General features: G+C 40.7%; 1 protein-coding gene and 1 non-coding gene across 13 annotated transcripts in view; one reads left to right on the top strand and one right to left on the bottom strand.

Annotated features, from left to right (window-relative positions):
* The window catches only part of Trim2 (tripartite motif containing 2), a 199875-nt gene that overhangs the window by 127278 nt on the left and 50823 nt on the right, over positions 1 to 21774 (top strand). For 7 of the 12 annotated variants that reach the window (XM_058583901.1, XM_058583902.1, XM_046458902.2 and 4 more), the window contains exons 2-3: positions 6713 to 6897; positions 10836 to 11073. In XM_058583901.1, coding sequence (XP_058439884.1) covers positions 6764 to 6897; positions 10836 to 11073 — 372 coding nt within the window. In that variant the 5' untranslated portion in view covers positions 6713 to 6763. Of the gene's footprint in view, positions 1 to 6712; positions 6898 to 10835; positions 11074 to 15604; positions 15749 to 21774 lie in introns of those variants that run through there. The other 5 variants (XM_046458903.2, XM_046458898.2, XM_046458901.2 and 2 more) reach the window with 2 other exon arrangements.
* On the bottom strand, positions 3296 to 3401 carry LOC124102791 (U6 spliceosomal RNA). Its single transcript, XR_006854988.1, has one exon. It is a non-coding gene; the product is annotated as a U6 spliceosomal RNA (small nuclear RNA).

Below are 21774 nucleotides of genomic sequence, written 5' to 3'. Positions count from 1 at the left end.
TTTTGTTTTGCTTTTGTTTTAAGTTGCCAGTCCCTGGAGATGGGTGGGACAGAAGAAAAACTGCTCACATCTGAGGAAAAACTGTTTGTGTCTGAGGAACAGATAGGGAGAAAGGACGATGGACATTTCAGGAGGATAGAAAGGCAGATATAATGAATTTTTGTTGCATTTTTGTTTCATTTTGTCTCGGTTTTGTTTTGCATTATCTTAGTGAGGGGTATCTTCGTCACGGAAATATGGAATTAAAAATTAATAAGAACCAAACTGAAAGGGCGTTAAGTAAAGTGCTAGAGGAAGGAGGCATCTCAGTAAAATCAAGAACAGTTAGGGCATACGTTAAGACGATAGATACAAAGGTGTAGCCCATGGTTCATTAAAGAGGGGTTGTTAAATATATCACAATGGAACCATCATGGTGAAGATTTAAAAAAGATACAAAAGGAAAGCCCAGGAACTCTGCCAGTTGGCACATTACCATTATGGACATTGGTACAATCTTGTTTGCTTAGTCTAGGAGAAGACATTTTAAATCAAGTAAAAGAGGAAGTCTCTTGAGTTAGTCAGACAGGGGAAAAAAGTTTAGAGAAGGAGGGGCTATCTGGAGAGAAGTTACAACGGGAAGTTGCTACTAACAACTTTCTATCACCAGAGGGCGTAAGTGTCCAACCAACAGCTCCACCTATGGAGACAACATATGCTGAGTGGCCCTCAACCCCTGTAGTTGATAGATGGGATCCTGAGACAGGACCTCAAAGATTAGCATGCCCTGTATTTGAGGCGGCAGGAGGACAGTGAACTCACCATGTTTTAGATTTCAAAACAGTGAAGCAGCTAAAAGAGACTGTAACAACCTATGGTCCTCAAGCACCCTTCACTGTAAGCTTGGTCGAATCCATTACCAACTTGAACATGACGCCAGCAGATGGGACTAGTATGTGTAAAGCTGTGCTAAATGGAGGACAATACCTGTTATGGAAGGTTGCCAATGAGGAATTTTGCACGGAGACGGCTAGGTGAAATGCAGCAACCGGTTATCCTCATAGAAATCTAGATATGTTGTTAGGAAAGGGACCTTATGAGGATCAGCAGCAACAAATTAGATATGATCCTGCTATATACTCACAAATTGCTGCAGATGCAGTTAGGGCATGGAAGACTTTACAAGGACATGGAGGTTTACAAGGTCAATTATCTAAGGTAATACAAGGAGCTAATGAACCTTACCCTGAATTTGTAGATAGGCTTATTTAAACAGCTACCAGAGTTTTGGGGGATACAGAACAAGCAATGCCATTAATAAAACTGGCTTATGAGCAAGCAAATCATTGGTGCAAGGAGGCCATTGGACCATGGAAACATAAAGACTTAAACACATATATTAAATTATGTAGAGACATTAATGAACAAGGGCAAGTCTTGGCAGCTGCAGTACAACAGGCTTTAGATGCCAGGCCAGAAACATGCTACAATTGTGAACAAACAGGACATTTTAAAAGGAATTCACGCCAATTCATGCCTTTATACATGTACTTTGGTTTTTTTATCATTACAATTCTTAATACACATATATACTACAATTTTTCATATCTGTTTGTATATAAAGTATGTATATAAAGTCTTCATACATGTACTTTCGATAATGATGTCCATCACATTCCACCATCCTTGCTAATCCCCTGCCCCCTCCCTTTCCCTCCCACCCCTCTTCCCTATCCAGAATTCATCTAATCCTCCCATGCTCTCCCTCCCTACCCCACTATGAGTCAGCCTCCTTATATCAGAGAAAACATTTGGCATTTGGTTTTTTGGGATTGGCTAACTTCACTTAGCATTCTTTCCAACGCCATCCATTTACCTGCAAATGTCATGGTTTTGTTCTTTTTTAATGCTGAGTAAAATTCCATTGTGTATATATGCCACATTTTTTTTATCCATTCATCCACTGAAGGGCATCTAGGTTGACTCTACCGTTTAGCTATTGTGAATTGTGCTGCTATAAACATTGATGTGGCTGTGTCCCTGTAGTATGCTGTTTTTAAGTCCTTTGGGTATAGTCCGAGGAGAGGAATAGCTGGGTCAAATGGTGGTTCCATTTCCAGATTTCCAAGGAATCTCCATACTGCTTTCCATATTGGCTGCACCAATTTGCAGTCCCACCAGCAATGTATGAGTGTACCTTTCCTCCCACATTCTTGCCAACATTTATTGTTGTTTGTCTTCATAATAGCTGCCATTCTGACTGGAGTGAGATGACATCTTAGAGTAGTTTTGATTTGCATTTCTCTGATTGCTAGAGATGATGAGCATTTTTTCATATATTTGTTTGATTGTATGTCCTCTTCTGAGAAGAGTCTGTTCAGATCCTTGGCCCAGTTGTTGATTGGGTTATTTGTTTTTTCGGTGTTTAGCTTTTTGAGTTCTTTATATACCTTAGAGATTAGTGCTCTATCTGATGTGTGAGGGGTAAAAATTTGCTCCCATTCTGTAGGCTCTCTGTTCACCTCACAGATTGTTTCTTTTGCTGAGAAGAAACTTCTTAGTTTGATTCCATCCCATTTATTGATTCTTGGTTTTAATTCTTTCACTATAGGAGTCAAGAAAATTATTTTAACTGATAAATCCAATATCATCTTTCTTCCATTCTTTCCTATTTCTTTCATGCTGGGGAATGGACCCAGGACTTTTATACATGTTACTCTTACCACTGAGCTATATCCCAGTCCTCAATATCTTCTTCCTCTTTTTTTAACATTTATTTTTTAGTGATAGGTAGACACAATGCCTTTATTTTACTGTTATGTGGTGCTGAGGATTGAACCCAGTGCCTCACACATGCGAGGCAAGAGCTCTTCCTCTGAACCACAACCCCCAGTCCTCTTTTTTTTTTTTTCCTTTATTGTACCAGGGATTGAAGCCAGGGGTGTTCAACCACTGAGCCACATCCCTAGTCCTTTTTATTATTTTTTAAAATTTTGAGACAGCATCTCACTAAATGCTTATAACCTCTCTAAGTTGCTCAGACTGGCTTTGAATTTCGATCCTCCTGCCTCAGCCTCTTGAGTAAGTGGGATTATAGGCATGTGACACCTGGCCTGTCTTTCTCCTTCTCATTGTCTAGTAATAGGCATTGAACCCAGGGATGCTCTACCAGGAGGCTATACCCAATCCTTTTTATTTTTTATTTTGAGACAGGAGCTTGCTAAATGGCCAAGGCTGGACTCAAACTTAGGATCCTCCCACCCCAGCCTCCTAAGTAACTGTGAGTCCAGGTGTATGCCACTGTGCCCATCCCTCAATATCATTTTTTAAAATATATGAATATTTGTGCCATCCTTGTGCAGGGGCTATGCCAATTTTTTCTATGTCATTCAAATTTTAATGTTGCTGAGGTGAGCACTCTATCATTTTTATGCTCTCCACACTTGTGGAATGTGAAGCTTTTTTGCTTTGTGGTGCTGGGGATGGAACCCAGGGCCTTGCACTTGGTAGGCGAGCATTCTACCTCAGAGCTACATTCCCAACCCTAAACTTGTTTAAGGTTAGATTTCATCAACTTCTCTGATAAGGCAGAAAACTTGAAGTCTCAGCTTTCTGATTCTGATTTTACTGGATGACCTTGGGCAAGTCATTTAAGCCCTCAGGTTTGGTTTCCTTATCTTTAAGATAGACAGATTCTTTCCTTACGGATTCTGAAGTCATAGGGATGTGGTTAAAAAAAGCAGACAGTGCACCAACATTCTAGCTCCTGGGAGATGAGCTCCATTGCATTTAGTCAGTGAATATCATTCTCTACTCTAGTTCTTTAGGGAGGCAGGCTATGAGAAGCCTGGCTGGTGATGCTGGCTAATTAGATATTCACACCTACACTGCTTAACTGTGCACCGACTTCTGTCTGAACCGACGCTCTTGGATAGCAGGTGTTTCCCAAGGTGCTTTATGTTTATTAATCATATTCTTTGATGAACCTGTCTGCAAAGTGTGGAGTTTGGAAATGGGTGTGTCACCTATATGACTGTATTCACATATGTCCAAATGGAGTTTTCTTACTGAAAGTTGAAATACCTTTCAAAATTTGGTGATTTGGTAGGGAGTAAGGAAAGCTGTCATTTGCATCTGGAAAAGAGTGTCAAATTGTGGACTTTGTAATTATGTTGTATTGTTTTGCTCGAATTCGGGACCCCCAAAAGATCACCAGAGACCAACAACTCTTAACATTGATTAGCACATTCACTGGTGGGAACAAGTTGGGTAGAGGTGATTGGTTACTACAAGAGGGGGATTTGTTTGAACTGATTGGTTTAAGCCAAGAGGGGTGTTCATGCTGAACTACATAGTTTTCCAACACCATAAACTTCTGGGGGGTCATCTGGCATCCCAGTATTTTCCCTGTCTCATGCTGATTGGTGGCTGCTAGGGGGTTGCTATGGGTTCCCACCTAGCCTGACTGAGTCAGGGACACCTGACACTCCTGTCATTTGTAGATAAACAACTTAGCAGGGTGGGTATGTGCCTAGGAGTGCTCTGTGGGTCTTTCCAAGGACAAGAGTCATGCCCCCTTCCTTGGACAGGCTTTGCTCTGTGGTAGAGGCTGGTTTTTCAGTATTTCCCAGCTTCAGATGCTGGTCACAGGTCAAGTTCAAGTGTCATATATAAACCAAGCTTCTGTTGTACAGTCTTCATAAAACAAGGTTCAAGGTGGTGCCGGTAGGGGTGTAAGGAGTGAAGAGGCCACGGGTTTTAGAAGCATACATCTCTCTTTAGTTGCATGTCACATTCAGGTGAACTTGACTGAGCCTATGTTGTTGTATGTGGGGTTTTATTTTGGTGAGGAGGGGTACCAGGGATTGAACTCCATCTCCAGCCCTATTTTGTATTTTATTTAGAGACTGGGTCTCACTGAGTTGCTGAGCACCTTGCTTTTTGATGAGGCTGGCTTTGAACTCGTGATCCTTTTGTCTCAGCCTCCCCAGCTGCTGGGATTACAGGCGTGAGCCACCATACCTGGCTTGTGCTGTTTTGTGTACTTGTGTGTATGCATGTATGGTTTGTTTTATCTATAGAGTGAGAATAATAATAGCACTTCCTACTATAATTATATTAAATATCCCTTTTTAGGGGAAGGGGCAGAGAGTATTTCCATTGGAAATTATATATAGGGCTGGGGACAACTTATCAAATATTTAGAAAAATTGAGAAGTGAATTTTAGTTCATCCCTGGTTTACCCCTTTGGGGTAAACACCTGAAGTGGTAAATGGATGGGTGTTTTGTACTATAACTTCCCCTCCTTTTTGCACTCTTGGGCTCTCTGCTTTCTTCTCGGTGTTCTCTCCTAATTTCTTCTTTTCTGGTATGATCTCTGACATATTGAAACCTCCTCTGAATTCACTCACTTCTCCATGTCCTTCAAATGCACCCACGAGAATACCCATGGATATTTCTTTCAAACTACAGGGGCTAACTCCAGCTTTTTTCCCCTGGCTCCATGGCAGATACATTTTAATTTTCAATCTATACACCTTTAGTTCTTAAGAAAACACTAAACCATATATAAAGTTTTTAATTCAAAATTCTAATAATCTCCATTTAGCATTTTCCCCGCCAATTCCTGTTTATTTTTGGCTCTTGGAGCAATGTCATCTTCTCTCTCTCTCTCTCTCTCTCTCTCTCTCTCTCTCTCTCTCTCTTTTAATGACACAATACCTTTATTTCACTTATTTTTATGTGGTGCTGAGGATTGAACCCAGTGCCTCACACATGTGAGGCAAGCGCTTTGCCACTGAGCCCCAGCCACAGGTCATCTTTTCTCTATCTTGCATATTAATCATTTGTAGTGGAAGAAAATTTTTTCTTCTGCTCTCTTAGGTTATCTGCCTGGGGCCTGTAAATTAAAGTGGTAAAAGACTAATAATAGAAAACATATACAAATTGTGTAAATATTAATGTTTTTGATTTTACATACAGAAGCTTCGTAGAGAAGAAATGAAAACCCAAGGAAGTCATTAGAATTGGGGGTTTATATACCATTTTAACAACGGGTGATAAATTGTGGAGAGCTGTCTACAAAGGCAAGGCGGGGTTGGACTGCAAAGGGCAGTAAATTGCAGAAAGGTGACTGGAAAATATACGATGTCTACATTTTAAGATTTGTTTAGTTTGGTTAAACAGGCTCATCACCTTGCCATCTCCAGAAATAAGAGTCTTCTGGCCTTTCTGACATAGGAGAGGAGCACCTTCACAAATGGACATTTCCTCTTCACAAAGGAATTTTATGCCAGTTTTAGGCAAATGGGGGAAGACAGAGAGCTCCTTTTGTGTCTGCTGTTTCTCAGCAGCCTTTAGTTCAAAATAATCCTTACACCAAAGTGGCACATTTTGCATAAGCATATTCTGTTCCCTTTAAATACAATAGTTGGGGAGACATTGAATTAGATAAGAATAGAAAAGGCAAATATGTATTCAAATATAGTTATGGCTGAAGGTATGAACAGACAGCTATCTATAAGTATTTATTCCCTTGGCCACCGCTCAGCCTTGAAACCCAACAAGCATATACAAAACAAACAACAGCCATGAGGGCTGGCTATGGTCATTTTGAGGTCACTAACTGACTTCCAACTGTGTATATCTTGATGCCTTGGGTAAAAGAGCCAGGGGTTGATTTGCACTATGGATGATTATATATTTTTCCATTTTGGTTTTTCTGTCTGACAGCAGCAGCGTGCAGGGTCAAAGACAGCCGGCCTCCCATGTCAGTGGTCTAGGATGGCCAGTGAAGCCACCAACATCCCAAGTCCTGTGGTGCGCCAGATTGACAAGCAGTTTCTGATTTGCAGTATATGCCTGGAACGGTACAAGAACCCCAAGGTTCTCCCCTGTCTGCACACGTTCTGCGAGAGGTAAGCCTCCTTTGTGCTTGGAGAAGGGACTTGCACAGACTGACCTCCTACCACCTTCCGCAGGCTTCTTTCCCAGAATTCTACCATCACCCAAGGGAGACAATGAAGCACTTGTGCTTCCGACAGACATCTAGAAACCCAATCATGAGCTAACGTACTGTATTTCAAATAATGCAAGTCAGAGAAAGCAACCAGGTAACTACTGACTGGTTCATTTTCAAAGGAGGTAGAACATTGAAAAGGTAGTTTAAAATAAAAACATTTAAAATTTTTTCTTTGTTCTTCAGAAATAATTTTTGTCAACTGCAAACTGCAGTAGTAATTGGCCAAAAAATAAGTAAATTTAAATAAATATATATATATATATATATATATATATATATATATATATTTTTTTTTTTTTTTTTTTTTTTTTTTTTTCCTGATCTGTAACAGATCAGGGAGAAACCTACATATCATATAAGGGGTCAGTTCACAGAACAGCGTTCTTTCCTCAGAGATACTTCAAACACATATTAATGTCACTTTGGGACATTGAGATGTCTTAGATAAATGAAAAAACTACATAAAATGCATATATATAATTATTATAAATTACCTTAAGAAAACACACTTTCTTATTTGTCTCTATTGAGAGGATTTTTTTTGAAGTGTGGTATTAGTTACCAAAATATGCTTTTACCCTATTGTTTAACTTACCTTGTAAGAACTTAGACATAAAAAGTTTATAAGTAATTAATTTATCTGTGGCCCAATTTAAGTATTTTCATAGTAAAGTTTACATATTTTTCTTAAAAGCAAAATGGTAATTATGTTTTTTAGCATTTTGTTACATACATTTTTATTATTATTTAATATACGTAATTAAAATGCTTCACCCCCATGATGGAACGGAAATCAATACTTCCAATGGCTTCAAATGTATGATGACTATATTTATCATCGACTTAACACACATTTTTTTATCTGATTGTTGATTTACTTTGGAAGGTCTCAAATGCAAAAGAATAACCGTATCCTTGGTGATGGTGATTGGTAGAGAGAGATGGTAGATTCATTACTTGTAGTTGTGGGTTTTTGTTTGTTTGAGGTTGTGTGTGTGAGAGTGTGTGTGTTTACGTGTATATATAGACTTTTGTTTGCTTGAGTGGTGGAATATATAGTGTAGCAACACCTTTTATTTTACTCATTTTACACTTTGGCTTAAAGGCTTCATAACTTATATTCCAAAGTAATTAAATAGAGTATGATTTTTTTCCTCACCACTTAATGGGTGTAGCTAAAACATGAATCCCAGAAAACTGTCCATGTGTCCCTGTGTCCACATGGCACCTTCATTACTTGATTGCAGCAGTTGGCATAGGGTGGCTTTCATTGTACACCACATTGAGAGTCATTCAGGGTGACTCCATTCCTGTGTTTGGTATCCCATCTGTTTTGGGGGTCCTCTTTCCTTACATTCACAGGTGAGAACAAGGCATCTGAGCTGGCCTGGGTCTGGCCCAACCCACCCCTGCTCTCTGCCTGACACCAAGTGGTGGGGATTTGTGAGCTCCTGCTATGGCGAGTCCCTGTGGAATGCCATGCGTTAGAATTATTCCAGCATCGTGAACACTGAAATGATTTCCTTTTGGAGGGAATTCCTTCCCTTGAGAAGATTTTATTTCTGTAGAGATGGGACTTCACAGTTTGGCTCACTGTCAGGAGACTGAACCGTAGGACCCCTTATGCTGGACACACATACCCGCTGCTTGGTGACACCTTCACAGTTGCTCTCTTACCCCACATCTTCCAAGGCACCATCAATGGGGCTTGGAATGAGCAACACCAGACACCATCCTTGGCCTGTGAAGAAGCCAGTTCCTAATTCCCTAGTCTCCAATTAATGTGACATTAAAACAGGAACAAAGGCTACATACCATAATTACACAGAAAACCATGGTGTAGAGGCAATTGCTCTTTCAGGGAAGGCATCCCTGCAGAATTGTTAAGCAGAAATCCCAAGAATGAGTACATATTAAGCAAAAAGGAATGAGTAAAGGAAAGGATTTCAGGTGTGGGCAGAGGTGCTATAGTGAAAGGCACAGACATGTCACAAGAATTTTCACAGACCCATGAGAGGGAGAGACAAAATACGTAGGTCATCCATGCTACAAAGTATGGATTCTTATTTTCATAACAGGGCAGTGGAATCCATGATGGGAGGACAGGGAGATATAAATGGTAAGTTTTGAGATTCTGATGAGGTTACTCTGAGTGTGATATGGAGAAGGGTCAGGGAGTACAAGGGGAGATGACAGGATGGAGGTGAAAGTCCATTGCAGAAGTCCAAGAAAGGTTGGTGTAGCAGAGATGAAGAGAACTGGAGGGGTCAGAAAGATACCTGGGAACTGACAGCCTTTTGTGATGGGTTGGATACAGGAATGAAGGTCAGCGGGGGGAATTACTGTTTTATGAATGACTCCTGATTTCTGGTTTGCTTTGATGAATGGATGGAAGTGCCAATTATCGAGATAGGAAGAAGAGATGGTTTGGTTTTAGACTTGTTGAGTTTTAGGACCTGTGAGATATCTAAGAGGAGATGTCAAGAAGGCAGTTGACACACAGGTATGGGACTCAGAGGAGACATCTCTGAGGATGGGACCTCAGATAACTCCAAACTTTATTAACTCAGAAAAGAGAGAGAAGATAGAGGGAGGATCAGATGGTGTAAGAAAGACAAAGGAAGATAAATAGCAAAAAAGAAGGGGAGAGGGACAGATGAGGCTTGGTGAATGCTGCTGAGAAGTCTCCAAAGATAGGATTGAAAGACGTCTGTGGGGTTTAGGTATCATTTGTAACCTTAGGGAAAGCTGTTTCATTTCTGGTATTGATTCAGCACTAGCTATGTCTGTGATACAGAGAAGATCATTCAACCTTCCTCAATGTCAGTTTTTCCTTCTGAAAAACCAGAAGAGTGGGACCAATTCAGTGGTTTTTGAATTCCATTTGGCTAAACAGCAGGAAAACATTGATTAGTCTTTGTTGTTGTTTGTGCTTTATTTTTGAAGCACTGGGGATTGAATCCAGGGCTTTGCACAGGCTAGGCAAGTGCTACCACTGAGCTACACCCCCAGCCCCAAGTCTGGTTGTTTAGAGCTCGGATTACAGTGGCAAATTGTCTGGGTTCTGAATCCTGTTCTGCACTTAACCTTGGGCAGATCACCTTAGTCTTTCTCTGCCTGTGTGTCCTCATTTATCTAAGGTGATCATAATAGAATTTTCTTTGGAAGTTCTTTGGAAGTACTTTGAATAAATATGGTGGTCATTATTAGTGATTTATTTCTTTAATTAAATGAATTTAGTTGGTGCCTGTTAAAGGGGAGGAAGGAGAAGAGATGGTCTGACCCAGTCTGGGTGTCCCATTCTGCTTCACCCAAACATTTCCCCTCTCATGTGGTTTTAGTATCTGCTTATGGTCACTATAATGAATTCAGCATTAACAAAAATGTTGAACATGGGTCCACGTCCACATGTTTGGGAGCTCTGTGCTAACTATTGTAGACCATTGCTTCTCAAATTTGAATGTGTGAATCACACACTGGAATCCAGTAGTCTGGACAGGGCCCAAGATTCTGTATTTCTACCCAGTTCCCTAGGAGGCATAGGCTAGGTGGCTCACCCTGAACCACACCTGTGTGCCAAGACTCTAGAAAACGCTATAAAAGTCAATGACGCTTTTCTTTCCATGAGCACAGCCCTTTGCTTGACAGGACCACTGTGAGAACAAGTTAGCTCTTGGTTTCTGGAATATCATTTCCCTAGTTAAGGACACTCTGGAAGGCATTTCTGCACAGTCTATATAATTGCTGAGAACATGGAGGGAACGTGCAGGAAGTGGTGCATCCATCCTTTGGGCTGCTCCCTGCTGACTGTCCTCCTGTCTTCCTCTGCAACAGGTGCCTGCAGAACTACATTCCCGCCCACAGTTTAACCCTCTCCTGCCCAGTGTGCCGCCAGACCTCCATCCTGCCCGAGAAAGGGGTGGCCGCGCTTCAGAACAACTTCTTCATCACAAACCTGATGGACGTGCTGCAGCGGACGCCAGGCAGCAACATAGAGGAGTCTTCCATCCTGGAGACGGTCACCGCTGTGGCTGCGGGAAAGCCTCTGTCTTGCCCAAACCACGATGGGAATGTAAGTGAAGGGGATGGTGGAGACTGCCCAGAAGCCCTAGGGCTTTGACCTTGGGAACATCAGAGATGATAGGTTAAAAAACTCCACCTGGAAAGTGAGGGTTGGTTTTTTGTTTTGTTTTGTTTTGTTTTGTTTTGTTTTTTTGCAGCACTCGGATATGTTGGCCTGCTCACTTTTTCTGACCAGAATTATTTAAATAATAAGATCCATTTTGATTGTGTCTGCTTAGCCCCTACTGTTGGTATCCTCAGGAGAGCAAGTCAGTAGCTATTTTTAAGCTGGGCATAACTTGTCCCACATCAACATATGTCATAAATTATGGGTAAAGATTTAATAATGGATACATTCTGCAAATTGAGAGTGATTATTAAGATGTTAATTAATTAGAGCTGTTTATTTTTCTTGGGATGGAAATTTTTCCTATATTCCCTTACGCCCCATTCCTTAATAATAAATAGAATTTGAGGCTATAAATAGAATTTGAGGCTATGAATCATAGATTAGGATTAGAAGTAATAGATCATGGATTAGAAGTAATAGATCATGGATTATGAATTGCCAATATGTTTTCCTATTAGCAAGAACAAGTGTCACTTGTGTGTCATCAGATAACTGATTGACTATAGTATGTTCTGTAACCTAAAGAGACAGCATTGTGTCATGGCAAAGAGCACTGGCTTTGGGGTCTGCTGGCCTAATTCAAGTCCTGTTCCTGATCATAATCCCTGAGACAGCTTTGGCAGCTTTATTAAACTCTCTGTGTCTCATTTCCTATTGTGTCAAAAGGAAGTAATAATAATATTTACCATATAGGACACAGGAAAAATGAAAAGTTTGAATCATATGGAGCATGTGTTAAACTCTCAATAAAGGTAGCTATTAAAATTCTTTCTTGGGCTGGGGGTGTAGCTGAGTGGTAGAGAGCTTGCCTAGCATAAGCAGGCCCTGGATTCAATTCCAAGCACCATGCTCCCAAAATTATAATAATAATAAATATATATATATATATATATATATATATGTTATTGAATCAAAGGCCTGGACATGCTCATCACGTGCCCAACCACTGAACTACACTCCTACTACAATTTCTAATTAATGACTTTGTTCACTTTTTTCATTATATATTGGCCACTTTTAAAGTACTTAACTGCTTATAATAAAAAGCCCATGTGTAATACAATCACTAAGGCAAGCAAGGGATTGTTAGAGACAGATAATAATTATCAGCCGCAGTACTGTTTGATGACGTCATGTCACGTCACTTTTCTCTGCCCACTGTGCTGTAGCTTCCCTGGGCTCCTAGGGCTTGCCAAATGGTTTCTTACCTGCAGGACTGACGGTCCTGTTCCTTCTGCCTGGAATGCTGTTTGTGTCTTCTTTATGTGGCTAGCCGAGGCAGGCCACCTCTTGCACCATGGCCCTCCACGTCACTTCCTTCTTGGCTCCTTGGCACTCACCACTTCGTTTGCAGATGGCTACTTTTTTTTTTTTCCCTGGCATCAGGGATTGAACCTAGGGGAGCTTAACCACTGAGCCACATCCCCAGCTCTTTTTAATATTTTCATTAGAAACAGGGTCTTGCTGAGTTGCTTAGGACCTCACTAAGTTGCTGAGATGGGCTTTGAACTCACGATCCTCCGGCCCTCAGCCTCCTGAGCTGGTGGGATTACAGACATGCATCTCTGCACCTGGCTACAGATTGCTACTTAAGGGTCCTCTGGCTGTCCCTTTAGAATATGAGTTCCATGTGGGCAGGGACCTGGTTCATTACTCCCCTTAGCACCAAATGCAGAATCTTACACATGGAAGCCAGTCAGTGCACGTTTATCCAACAGATTTGCCCAACAACATACTTGGTTCCTCAAATGCATTTTACAAAGTTATTGTTATCTTCGTTTTTTAGATGAAGAGACTCAGGCTTGAATAGTTTAAGTCACAAAGCTAATTGACATGTCCTAAAAGCTAGACCAGGAAGAAATGGCATCCTGAGCTCTTTGGTAGCCCACACAAGAGAGAGACACTGTATTTTGTATCACACTGCTTAAGGAATTTCAGTCAAACACTGTATTATGTATCAGTCATTATTTAACTGAAAGCACAAGAGACTATTAATAGCTATCAGGTATTCTGTGCATTGCACTCCAAGGGAGAATTACCTGGTAAATTTTGGGGGGAAAAAACCCTTAAAGGCATGCCTTCAACAGCAGTTTGGGTGTTCTTGTGACCATTCCCACACTGGCTGATATTGAACATTGTCTCTTCTTGGAACTCACATCTTATCAGTTCTAAAAGGCCATTAGAGTCAGCCACGAGAGTTCCCTTCAAGTGTAGGCCAGACTCAACTTGATAGAGGGGTAAATTTTAGAAACACGAGGAGACCTGCTTTAGACCCTGGTCTAAGTTTGGAATGTAATGTAGCAAAAATGTCGAATGAGAAACGTTGGCAGTGGGGAAGGAAGGTAACATCACTAAGCAAAAGAAGGATGTGGTGGAATTTATAAGTGGCTGGTAGCAGGCAGGAGGTGATGGCGGGCACGGGTGGCAGTAGAAGTTATAGAGAGGAGCCTAGAAAGCTGCAGGGAGAGATTGTGACCAGCTATAAATATCATCAAGAAAATGTTTGCTTAAAATTCCTTAAGCAGTGTGAAAGCATTGAGGTCTGTTAAATAAAAGGTGGCCATTTCAGTGGCTTTAAGGAGAAATGGAATAGCAGAGACTAAAGGATGGGACACTGATTCTGGATTTATTTTTTATTTTATTTATTTATTTTTTGATTCTGGGGATTGAACCCATGGGTGTTTTGCCACTGAGCCACATCCCTAGCCCCTTTTATTTTTTATTTTGAGACAGGGTCTTTCTTAGTTGTTGAGGGTCTTGCTAAATTGCTGAGATTGGCCTTGAATTTAACAATCTTTCTGCCTCAGCCTCCTGAGTCACTGGGATTACAAGCATGTGCCACCCGGCTGGGCCAATTCTGAATTTATTGTTTTCCAAAGAGAAACCATCAGATAGAACTAGAATAGTATCAGTGGCTCTAGAGAAGAGAAGGCAAATTTCAGACAAAAGAGTACTCTTTCACTTGAATAGCTGCCTCCCACAAATGAAAATATATATTCTAAAATCTGTTAAACTAAACTATTAAGATTGAGATTTTGTGGGGCATAGTGATACACACCTGTAATCCCCATTACTGGGGAGCCTGAGGCAAGAGGATTGAAAGTTCAAGGGCAGGCTAGGCAACTCAGCGAGACTGTGTCTTAAAAAGGCTGGTGATGTCGCTCAGTGGTGGAGTACTAGCCTAGGATGCACAAGGCCCTGGGTTTAGTCCCCAGCACCACCACAAAAAAGAAAAAAAAAAAAGGAAGAAAATATAAAAGAAATAAAAGGAAAAAAGAAAAGATAGAAAACCACCCAATTCATTTATGATGTACTCATAACCCTGATGACCAAAACCTAGTGATGATAACAAGCTATTAATAATTCAATTGTGGTAGTAGCTATGAATTTCTTAATTAAAATACCCTAGCAAATTCTTTTTTTTTTTGGTTAGTGTATCTTTATTTTGTTTATTTATTTTTATGTGGTACTGAGGATTGAACCCAAGGCCTCGCGCATGCTGGGCAAGCACTCTACCGCTGAGCCACAACCCCAGCTCCCCCGTAGCAAATTCTTAATATGCAAGAGAACTTACAAGTTAAGAAAACTATGATCATCACAAAAGAAAATGAGAAGGAACTCAGAAAATCCACAGGGGGAGGTTTTCTAAGTGGCCAATAACTGTGTGCGTGTGCTTGTATACACACACACACAGAGATATTAAACAAACTTCACAAATAATCAAATCTTTGCAAATCAGCTACAATTTTTTGAAAAGATAATAGCCAGTGCTGATGAGGAGATGTATATTGAGATATTTTTATATGCCGTGGGCGGAAGGGTAAATTGCTCTTCAGAAAGTTGATGTTAATTTAATAAAATGTAATGAGTGTTTTCCACCACCATTCATCTTTTAATATAGTAGTTTCACTAATAGAAATATTTCTAAGGAAATACTTTAATATGAAGACAAAGACTTAATATTAAGAATGATTGTTGTGGGCCTGGGAATGTAGCTTAGTGGTAGAGCACCTGCCTATCATGTGCAAGGCCCTGGGTTACATTACCAGCACCACAAAAGAAGAGGAAAAAAAAGAATGTTAGTTACAATTTTTATATTTCAGTAAAAATTGGGAATAATCTAAATGTGCAATATTAAGAACATTGTTAAATTATGTTAAGTCCAAATAACAGATTGTTGGGTAGCCATTAAAACTGAGGGGGATTTATTTTTAATTATTTTGTTGTCATTGTTGTTGTTTGATACTAGGGATCAAACCCAGGGCCTCACGTGTGCTAAGTACATGCTCTACCCCTGAGCTACACCCCCAGCCCCAAACTGATGTTTTTCAAAACAAACGACATGTATATTGGTATACATGAATACGTTTATGTTTAGAGTTTTTTTTTTTTTTTTTATTGTAGGGTCACAGGGTATACAGTATAGAAAGGAGAAGGATGTTTTTGTGCAGAAGAGACAAAGTTGCAGAGAGAGTAGAGAAAGCAAAGAAACTTTTGTGCTGTCCATCAGCCCAGTGTTCCCAGGAGCCAGAAGTAGTGATGACGAGCTAGACAGGTAAAATCTGGGACATGGAGGGCTCTGGGATGCCACTAGAGCTTGAATTTGTCCTGAATCATGGGGAGCTAATTCATTAAAGGCTGTTAAACACCAGGCACAGTGGCACACACCTGTAAACCCCACCAGCTCAGGTGGCTGAGGCAGGAGGATCTCAAGTTCAAAGCCAGCCTCAGCAAAAGCAAGGCTCTAAGCAATTCAGCAAGACCCTACATCAAATTCATTTCAAAGAAGCTACAGATAGGGTAGATTCAGAGTAGAGGAGCCGGACACAGGGGAGGTTTCCCACCTGGGAACCTACTAGAATAACCCTCAGAGGGGCCCTGGTCCAGGCCCGTGGGAATTAGGTTGGAGGAATGGACCAAAGAGTTGACTCAGTGAGCTGGTGGGCAGAGGCACCAGTCCCAAGTGACACTAGGTGACTTCCAGGTGTGTAGCTTGGGTGCCCAAAGAAGCGGTGGTGCTACCAACTGAAATCAAAGTTGGGTCCTTAAAGTTACTATGAACTCTTATAAAATAGAACTATCCATCTCAGGGAAACTTTGGAAAGAGAAATCTGTTGTCATTGCCTAAAGGACAAATTAGGAAAGCATTCCTAAAGATGTATTTCCTGAGCACACCTCAGCAATGAAGACCTTTGGGTACTTGCTAAATGAAAACACTCCCCGAGATGCTAATTCCAGCAAAGTTAAAGAATTCTTTAGGTTAAAACTTCACCCTTCTTTCTACCAAACACATCTCATCAAATCACATTAAAAATTAACTCCATCTGAAGAGTTTGACCCTCCTTGAGGTGAATGAAGCTATTTAAAGTATATTTTGAGCACTGTGCGACGCTGAGTCATTAGGAGTCTTTGGAATCATAAAATTTATAAACCAGCAAGAGGCCTTGGAAAATGAGCAGTGTGTGTGTGTCTTAAATCATTCTATTGTTTGATCATAGACTGTAGAAGTTCAGTGCTGCTGCTCTGAAATAGGGGTCCTCATTGCATATTCAAGCCAAATGCATGCAATATTCTAGACAAATTGCTGCAGTTAATTGCCATGGGTAAATCTTTAAAAACAAGTCAAGCGTCTGAAGGTTAATAAAATCGGGTAATTAACAGCAAAGCAGGATGCTGCCATCATAACGGCCTGGTGCTGATTAGCACGTGTGGATAAAAAGCCTGTCATCTGCTTTAAGTGCTGTGACACTCTGTCTCCTAATTAAACTGCCATCGCAGCACTGTCCAAACACAAAAGAAAAGGAGGAATAGTGGTTAGTGATCTAAGAGGGTCTCTGCACTTCGGGCTGACACTTGAGCTCGTGTCTCCTGAGCCCAGGTACACAAATGACCAGGAACCTTTGTTATTGCTTGCTTAGGTGGCCTTCCTGTTGAGGCCGTTAAGAGGAACACTGGATTAGACAAAGGGGAGTGAAGGGAAGGGCAGGGGATAGGGAAAGGAAAGACAGTGGAATGAATCTGACATCACTTTCCTACAGACGTATACGAATACACCACACTGAATCTCACCATTGTGTACATCCACAAGACGGGAGTCCTAATTAGAATCAGATATATTCCATGCTTGTATAATTGTATAAAAATGGACAGTAGACTGTCATATTTAACTAAAAAGAACCAATTAAAAAAAAAAAAAGAAGAATGTTTTGCCACTAACAAGTCCTCAGTTCCCCCACCAGGATTAATTATTAGGATCCTCACAGAGCTCTCAGGGTTAGCTGCGAGGACCTGACCATCCTTTTTATGTTAGAAATATACACAGTCCTGCCAATCTCCTCTTCTGATGTACACAAGTGGTGATTATCTGTCAACAACAATAAGCTCATCCTGGCCTCTGGCATGATCTCCCAGCCCTGGGAGCAGCGACCTCATCTCACGGGGGATGGACGAGATGGATGAGCTCAGCTGAGCTGTACACTTTACACAATTGACTCTCGGCTGGAGTCGCAGATGTCAGAACCCAAGCACGAGTGTTTGTGCATGACTAGCTATCGACACTTCAAAATTATTTCAGGGCCTTTGCTCCCAAGACACAGTTAGGCTATTGAATGGGGGCCAGTGACCCCAGGTCTGCTGCTCTCTCCTCAAAGCAATGATCAGTTTGGGTTTTAAGGTAAAGTTCACCAACATCAAATTCAACATTTCAACTACTGAAAAGGGCACAATTTGTGGGTATATTCATAGAGTTGTGCAAACATTACCACTACCTAATTCTAGAACATTTTCATTATCCCCCAAAGAATCTCCATACTCATAAGCAGCCCCTTCCTTCTATTAATGGGATATACTACATGTAGTGAATTTCATCTGTGAACTGCTCTTGCTTTCCTAGGATAAATTCTACTTGCTTGTGTTTGTATAGTCCTTTTAATATATAGCTCAGTTCTTTTGTTACCATTTTTGGTGTGGGAGGTACTGGGGACCGAACCCAGGACACAACTCTAGTCCTCTTTATTTTTGTTTTAAGATAGGAGGCTGGGGATGTGGCTCAGTGGTAGAGTGCTGCCTGGCATAAAGCCCTAGGTTCAATTCCTAGCAAAACACACACACACACACACACACACAGAAACTTGATATAGGGTCTCCCAAAGTTGCCAAGGTTGACCTTGAACTTGCAGTCTTCCTGCCTCAGCCTCCTGAGTCCTTGGGATTACAGGCATGCACCCTGGGCCCAACCTCTTTTATTAATATTTTGCTAAGGATTTTTTTCATCTATATTCTTAAAGGATGTTGACCTGTAATTTTCTTCTCCTTGGTTTCAAGGAAATAGTGGCCTAATAGGATGGCTTAGTAAATATTCCTCCTTTTCAGTTTTTGAGGAGTTTGAGGATTGATACTGGTTCTTATTTAAATGTTTGTCCGAAAGCTGGGTGCCAGGGTGTACATCTGTAAACCAAGCTGCTCCAAGGCTAAGCCAGGAGGATCTCAAGTTCAAGGCCAGCTTGTGCAATTTAGGGAGACCCTATCTCAATGAAGGAATGAATGTTTGGTAGAATTTATCAGTGAAGCTGTTTGATTCTGGGCTTTTCTTTGAACTTTTCTCATTACAAGTCTATTCAGACTTTCTGTTTCTCCTTTGATCCAGTTTTGGAAGTTTGCGTATGTCTCGGGGTTTGTCTATTTCATCTAGGTTATCAATTTGCTGGCATACAACTATTCTTACCACTCTATTATAATTCTTTTTATTTCCCTGTCAGTGATAATTTCCCCCTTTTCCTTCCTGTTTTTAGTAACCTGAGGCTTCTGTCTTTTTTCTTGGTCAGTCTAGCTGGTTTTGTCAAATTACATTATGTCCTTTTGGTCAAGTGTAACTGTCCTCTGTCTGTTGCAACAACTCTGGCCTTACATCTCTTTTGACTGGCATTAGACCAGCCACGCTGGCCCCATTTTGGTTACAATTTGCAGGGAATATCTTCTTCCGTCCTTTCATGTCCAACCTATTCTCAATGGGGTCTTTGGACCTACTGAGCTTTCCGATGGAAACCTGCCGTTCATGGTGAGTATCTCTTGTGTGTGATGAGTCACTGCTGTCTTGCTGATTTCAGATTCTCCATGTCTCCTAATAGTTTGCCTAAACGGTATCTTGATTTGGATCTCTTTGAGTTGTGTACCTGGAGTTTATTACACTTTTCAGATATATAGATTTGCATGTTTCTTCAAAATTTGGGAAGTTTCCAGCCATTATTTTATCCCCTTTCTCTGTCTCCTTCTGGGACTCTCATGGTACATTGTTGATGCATGTGAGGGTGCCCCACAGGTCTCTCAGGTTCTGTGACTTTTTCTTCATTCCTTTTTCTTATTTCTGTGTCATCTCTATGGTCCTGTCTTCTCCTTCACCGATTCTTTCTTCTACCTGCTCACATCTGTGGAACTCCTCTAGTGAATTTTACTTTTTTTTTTTTCCCAGATACTAGGGATTGTACCAAGGGACACTTAGTCACTGAGCCACATTCCCAGCCCTTTTTCAATCTTTGTTGTTGTTGGGGGTAGTACTAGAGATTGAACTCAGGGGCACTCAACCACTAAGCTGCATCCCCAGCCCTTTTTTCTTTATATTTGATTTACAGACAGGGTCTCACTGAGTTGCTTAGCACCTTGCTATTGCTGAGGCTGGTTTTGAACTCACGACCCTCCTGCCTCAGCCTCCCAAGCTGCTGGGATTACAGGCATGCACCACCACATTTTAATATAATTACTTTTGATTCTAAAATATTTCTACTTGGTTCCTTTTTATAATTTCTCTCCCTTTATTAATATTCTACATTTGATGAGACATGGTCTCATAGTTTCCATTAGTTCTCTTTTTCTTTCCTTTTCTTCTTCTTCTTCTTCTTTTTTTTAATTCCATGAGGATATATAAAAGGAGGTTTATTTAAAATCTAGTAAATTCAGCCAGGCACGATGGCCCAGGCCTGTAATCCCAGTGGCTTGGGAGGCTGAAGCAGGAGGATCATGAGTTCAAAACCAGCCTCAGCAACTTAGCAAGACCCTCTCTAAATAAAAAATAAAAAGGGGCTGGAGATTTGGCTTAGTGGTTGAGCATCCCTGGGTTCAACCCCTGGACCAAAATAAATAAATAATCTAGGAAATTCAATCTGGACTCTCTGAGGGACGGTTTCTATTAATTTCTTGTATTTTGATGTGGGCCATACTTTCTTTTCTTTCCTTTTCTCTTTTTTCATTTCATTTTGTTTGTTTGTTTTCCTTTTTTTTAAGCTTTATTTTTTTAATGGAAACTGGACGTTTAAAATATTATAATGTTTCAACTCCAGAATGCAGACTCTCCCTCCTCCCTATGATATTTTGTTGTTCCTTATTGTGTTTTTTGTTTTGTTTTATTTTGTTTGTTTGTCTTCTTGTTGGTTTGTTGACTTTTCAGAACCAATTTTGTAAAGTCTTTGATTTTTGTCATGTGTGGCCACTAACACGTTCCCCTGTTTAGTCTAATCAGCTAGTGATACGACAGATTTCTTTACTCTGCCGTTTTCAGTGATGTCATTCCTCGGCCATCAACTGTTTTCAGTTATTAATTTGAAAGAGGATTAGTGATGGCAACAGATGCTTAGTCTTTCTTGTAAATAATGGGCTCTTGCCTTGAGGACTTTTTATATTTTTAGTGACTCTATATTACTTTGTATCTATTTCTCTCTCTCTCTCTCTCTCTCTCTCTCTCTCTCTCTCTCTCATCCTTTGTCATCTCACTCCCAGACTGCTGGAGAACTTAACTGAGAACAGGAAAACACCACTAATATGGTATATGCCTTTGTGACTTCTCAACACAATATGGGCACCAATCGCCAAATAAAATTTACCTTTGGCTCAGACCTTTTCCAGACATGTAGGCATGTCCCTTTCTCCCAGTCTCAACCTTGAGTGACATGAGAAGTGTGCCAATGGATTGAATAGCCCTGTTAATGTGTCCTGTTCCCCTAGACACTTTTATTAGCCCCAATACCCTGACTCACATGAGGGAAGAAGTCTTTTCACATTCTACTCTTGGACTCTCCTGTGCTACGCATGCCCGGCACTGGGTCTGCTTTAGAAGGATTTCCTGAGCACTGACAGTGAAGGTGAAATATTAGTAAATAGGAATTCAGTTAATAGTCTAGAAAGAATAGTCTTTTCACATTCTACTCTTGGACTCTCCTGTGCTACGCATGCCCGGCACTGGGTCTGCTTTAGAAGGATTTCCTGAGCACTGACAGTGAAGGTGAAATATTAGTAAATAGGAATTCAGTTAATAGTCTAGAAAGAATAAGAATCACCTTCTGCTGAAGCCATAGAGCGACAAGGCTCCTCAGCCTTCAGGAGAACTATGTATACTTCACAGATCCCTGAGGATGACGATATGCAAAGGAAAATCTCAGAATAGAGTGAGGAGTGTTCTTTCATGCTTTCTTCCACTAGCCCTTTGGAGGGGGGGGAAATAAAAGAAACCCCTCAGATTAAAAATATTTTCAAATAATGAATACAATACATATGATACAGGGTTTATAAATTCTTACCAAGTTTGTATCCCCA

This window comes from Marmota monax, unplaced genomic scaffold, assembly GCF_021218885.2.
Source record: "Marmota monax isolate L192 unplaced genomic scaffold, Marmota_monax_Labrador192_F-V1.1 WCK01_AAM20220418_F8-fsc00002, whole genome shotgun sequence".
Classification (NCBI taxonomy): Eukaryota; Metazoa; Chordata; class Mammalia; order Rodentia; family Sciuridae; genus Marmota; species Marmota monax.
The sequence above is the reverse complement of the archived record's forward strand: the minus strand, read 5'-3'. Positions and strand labels throughout refer to the sequence as shown.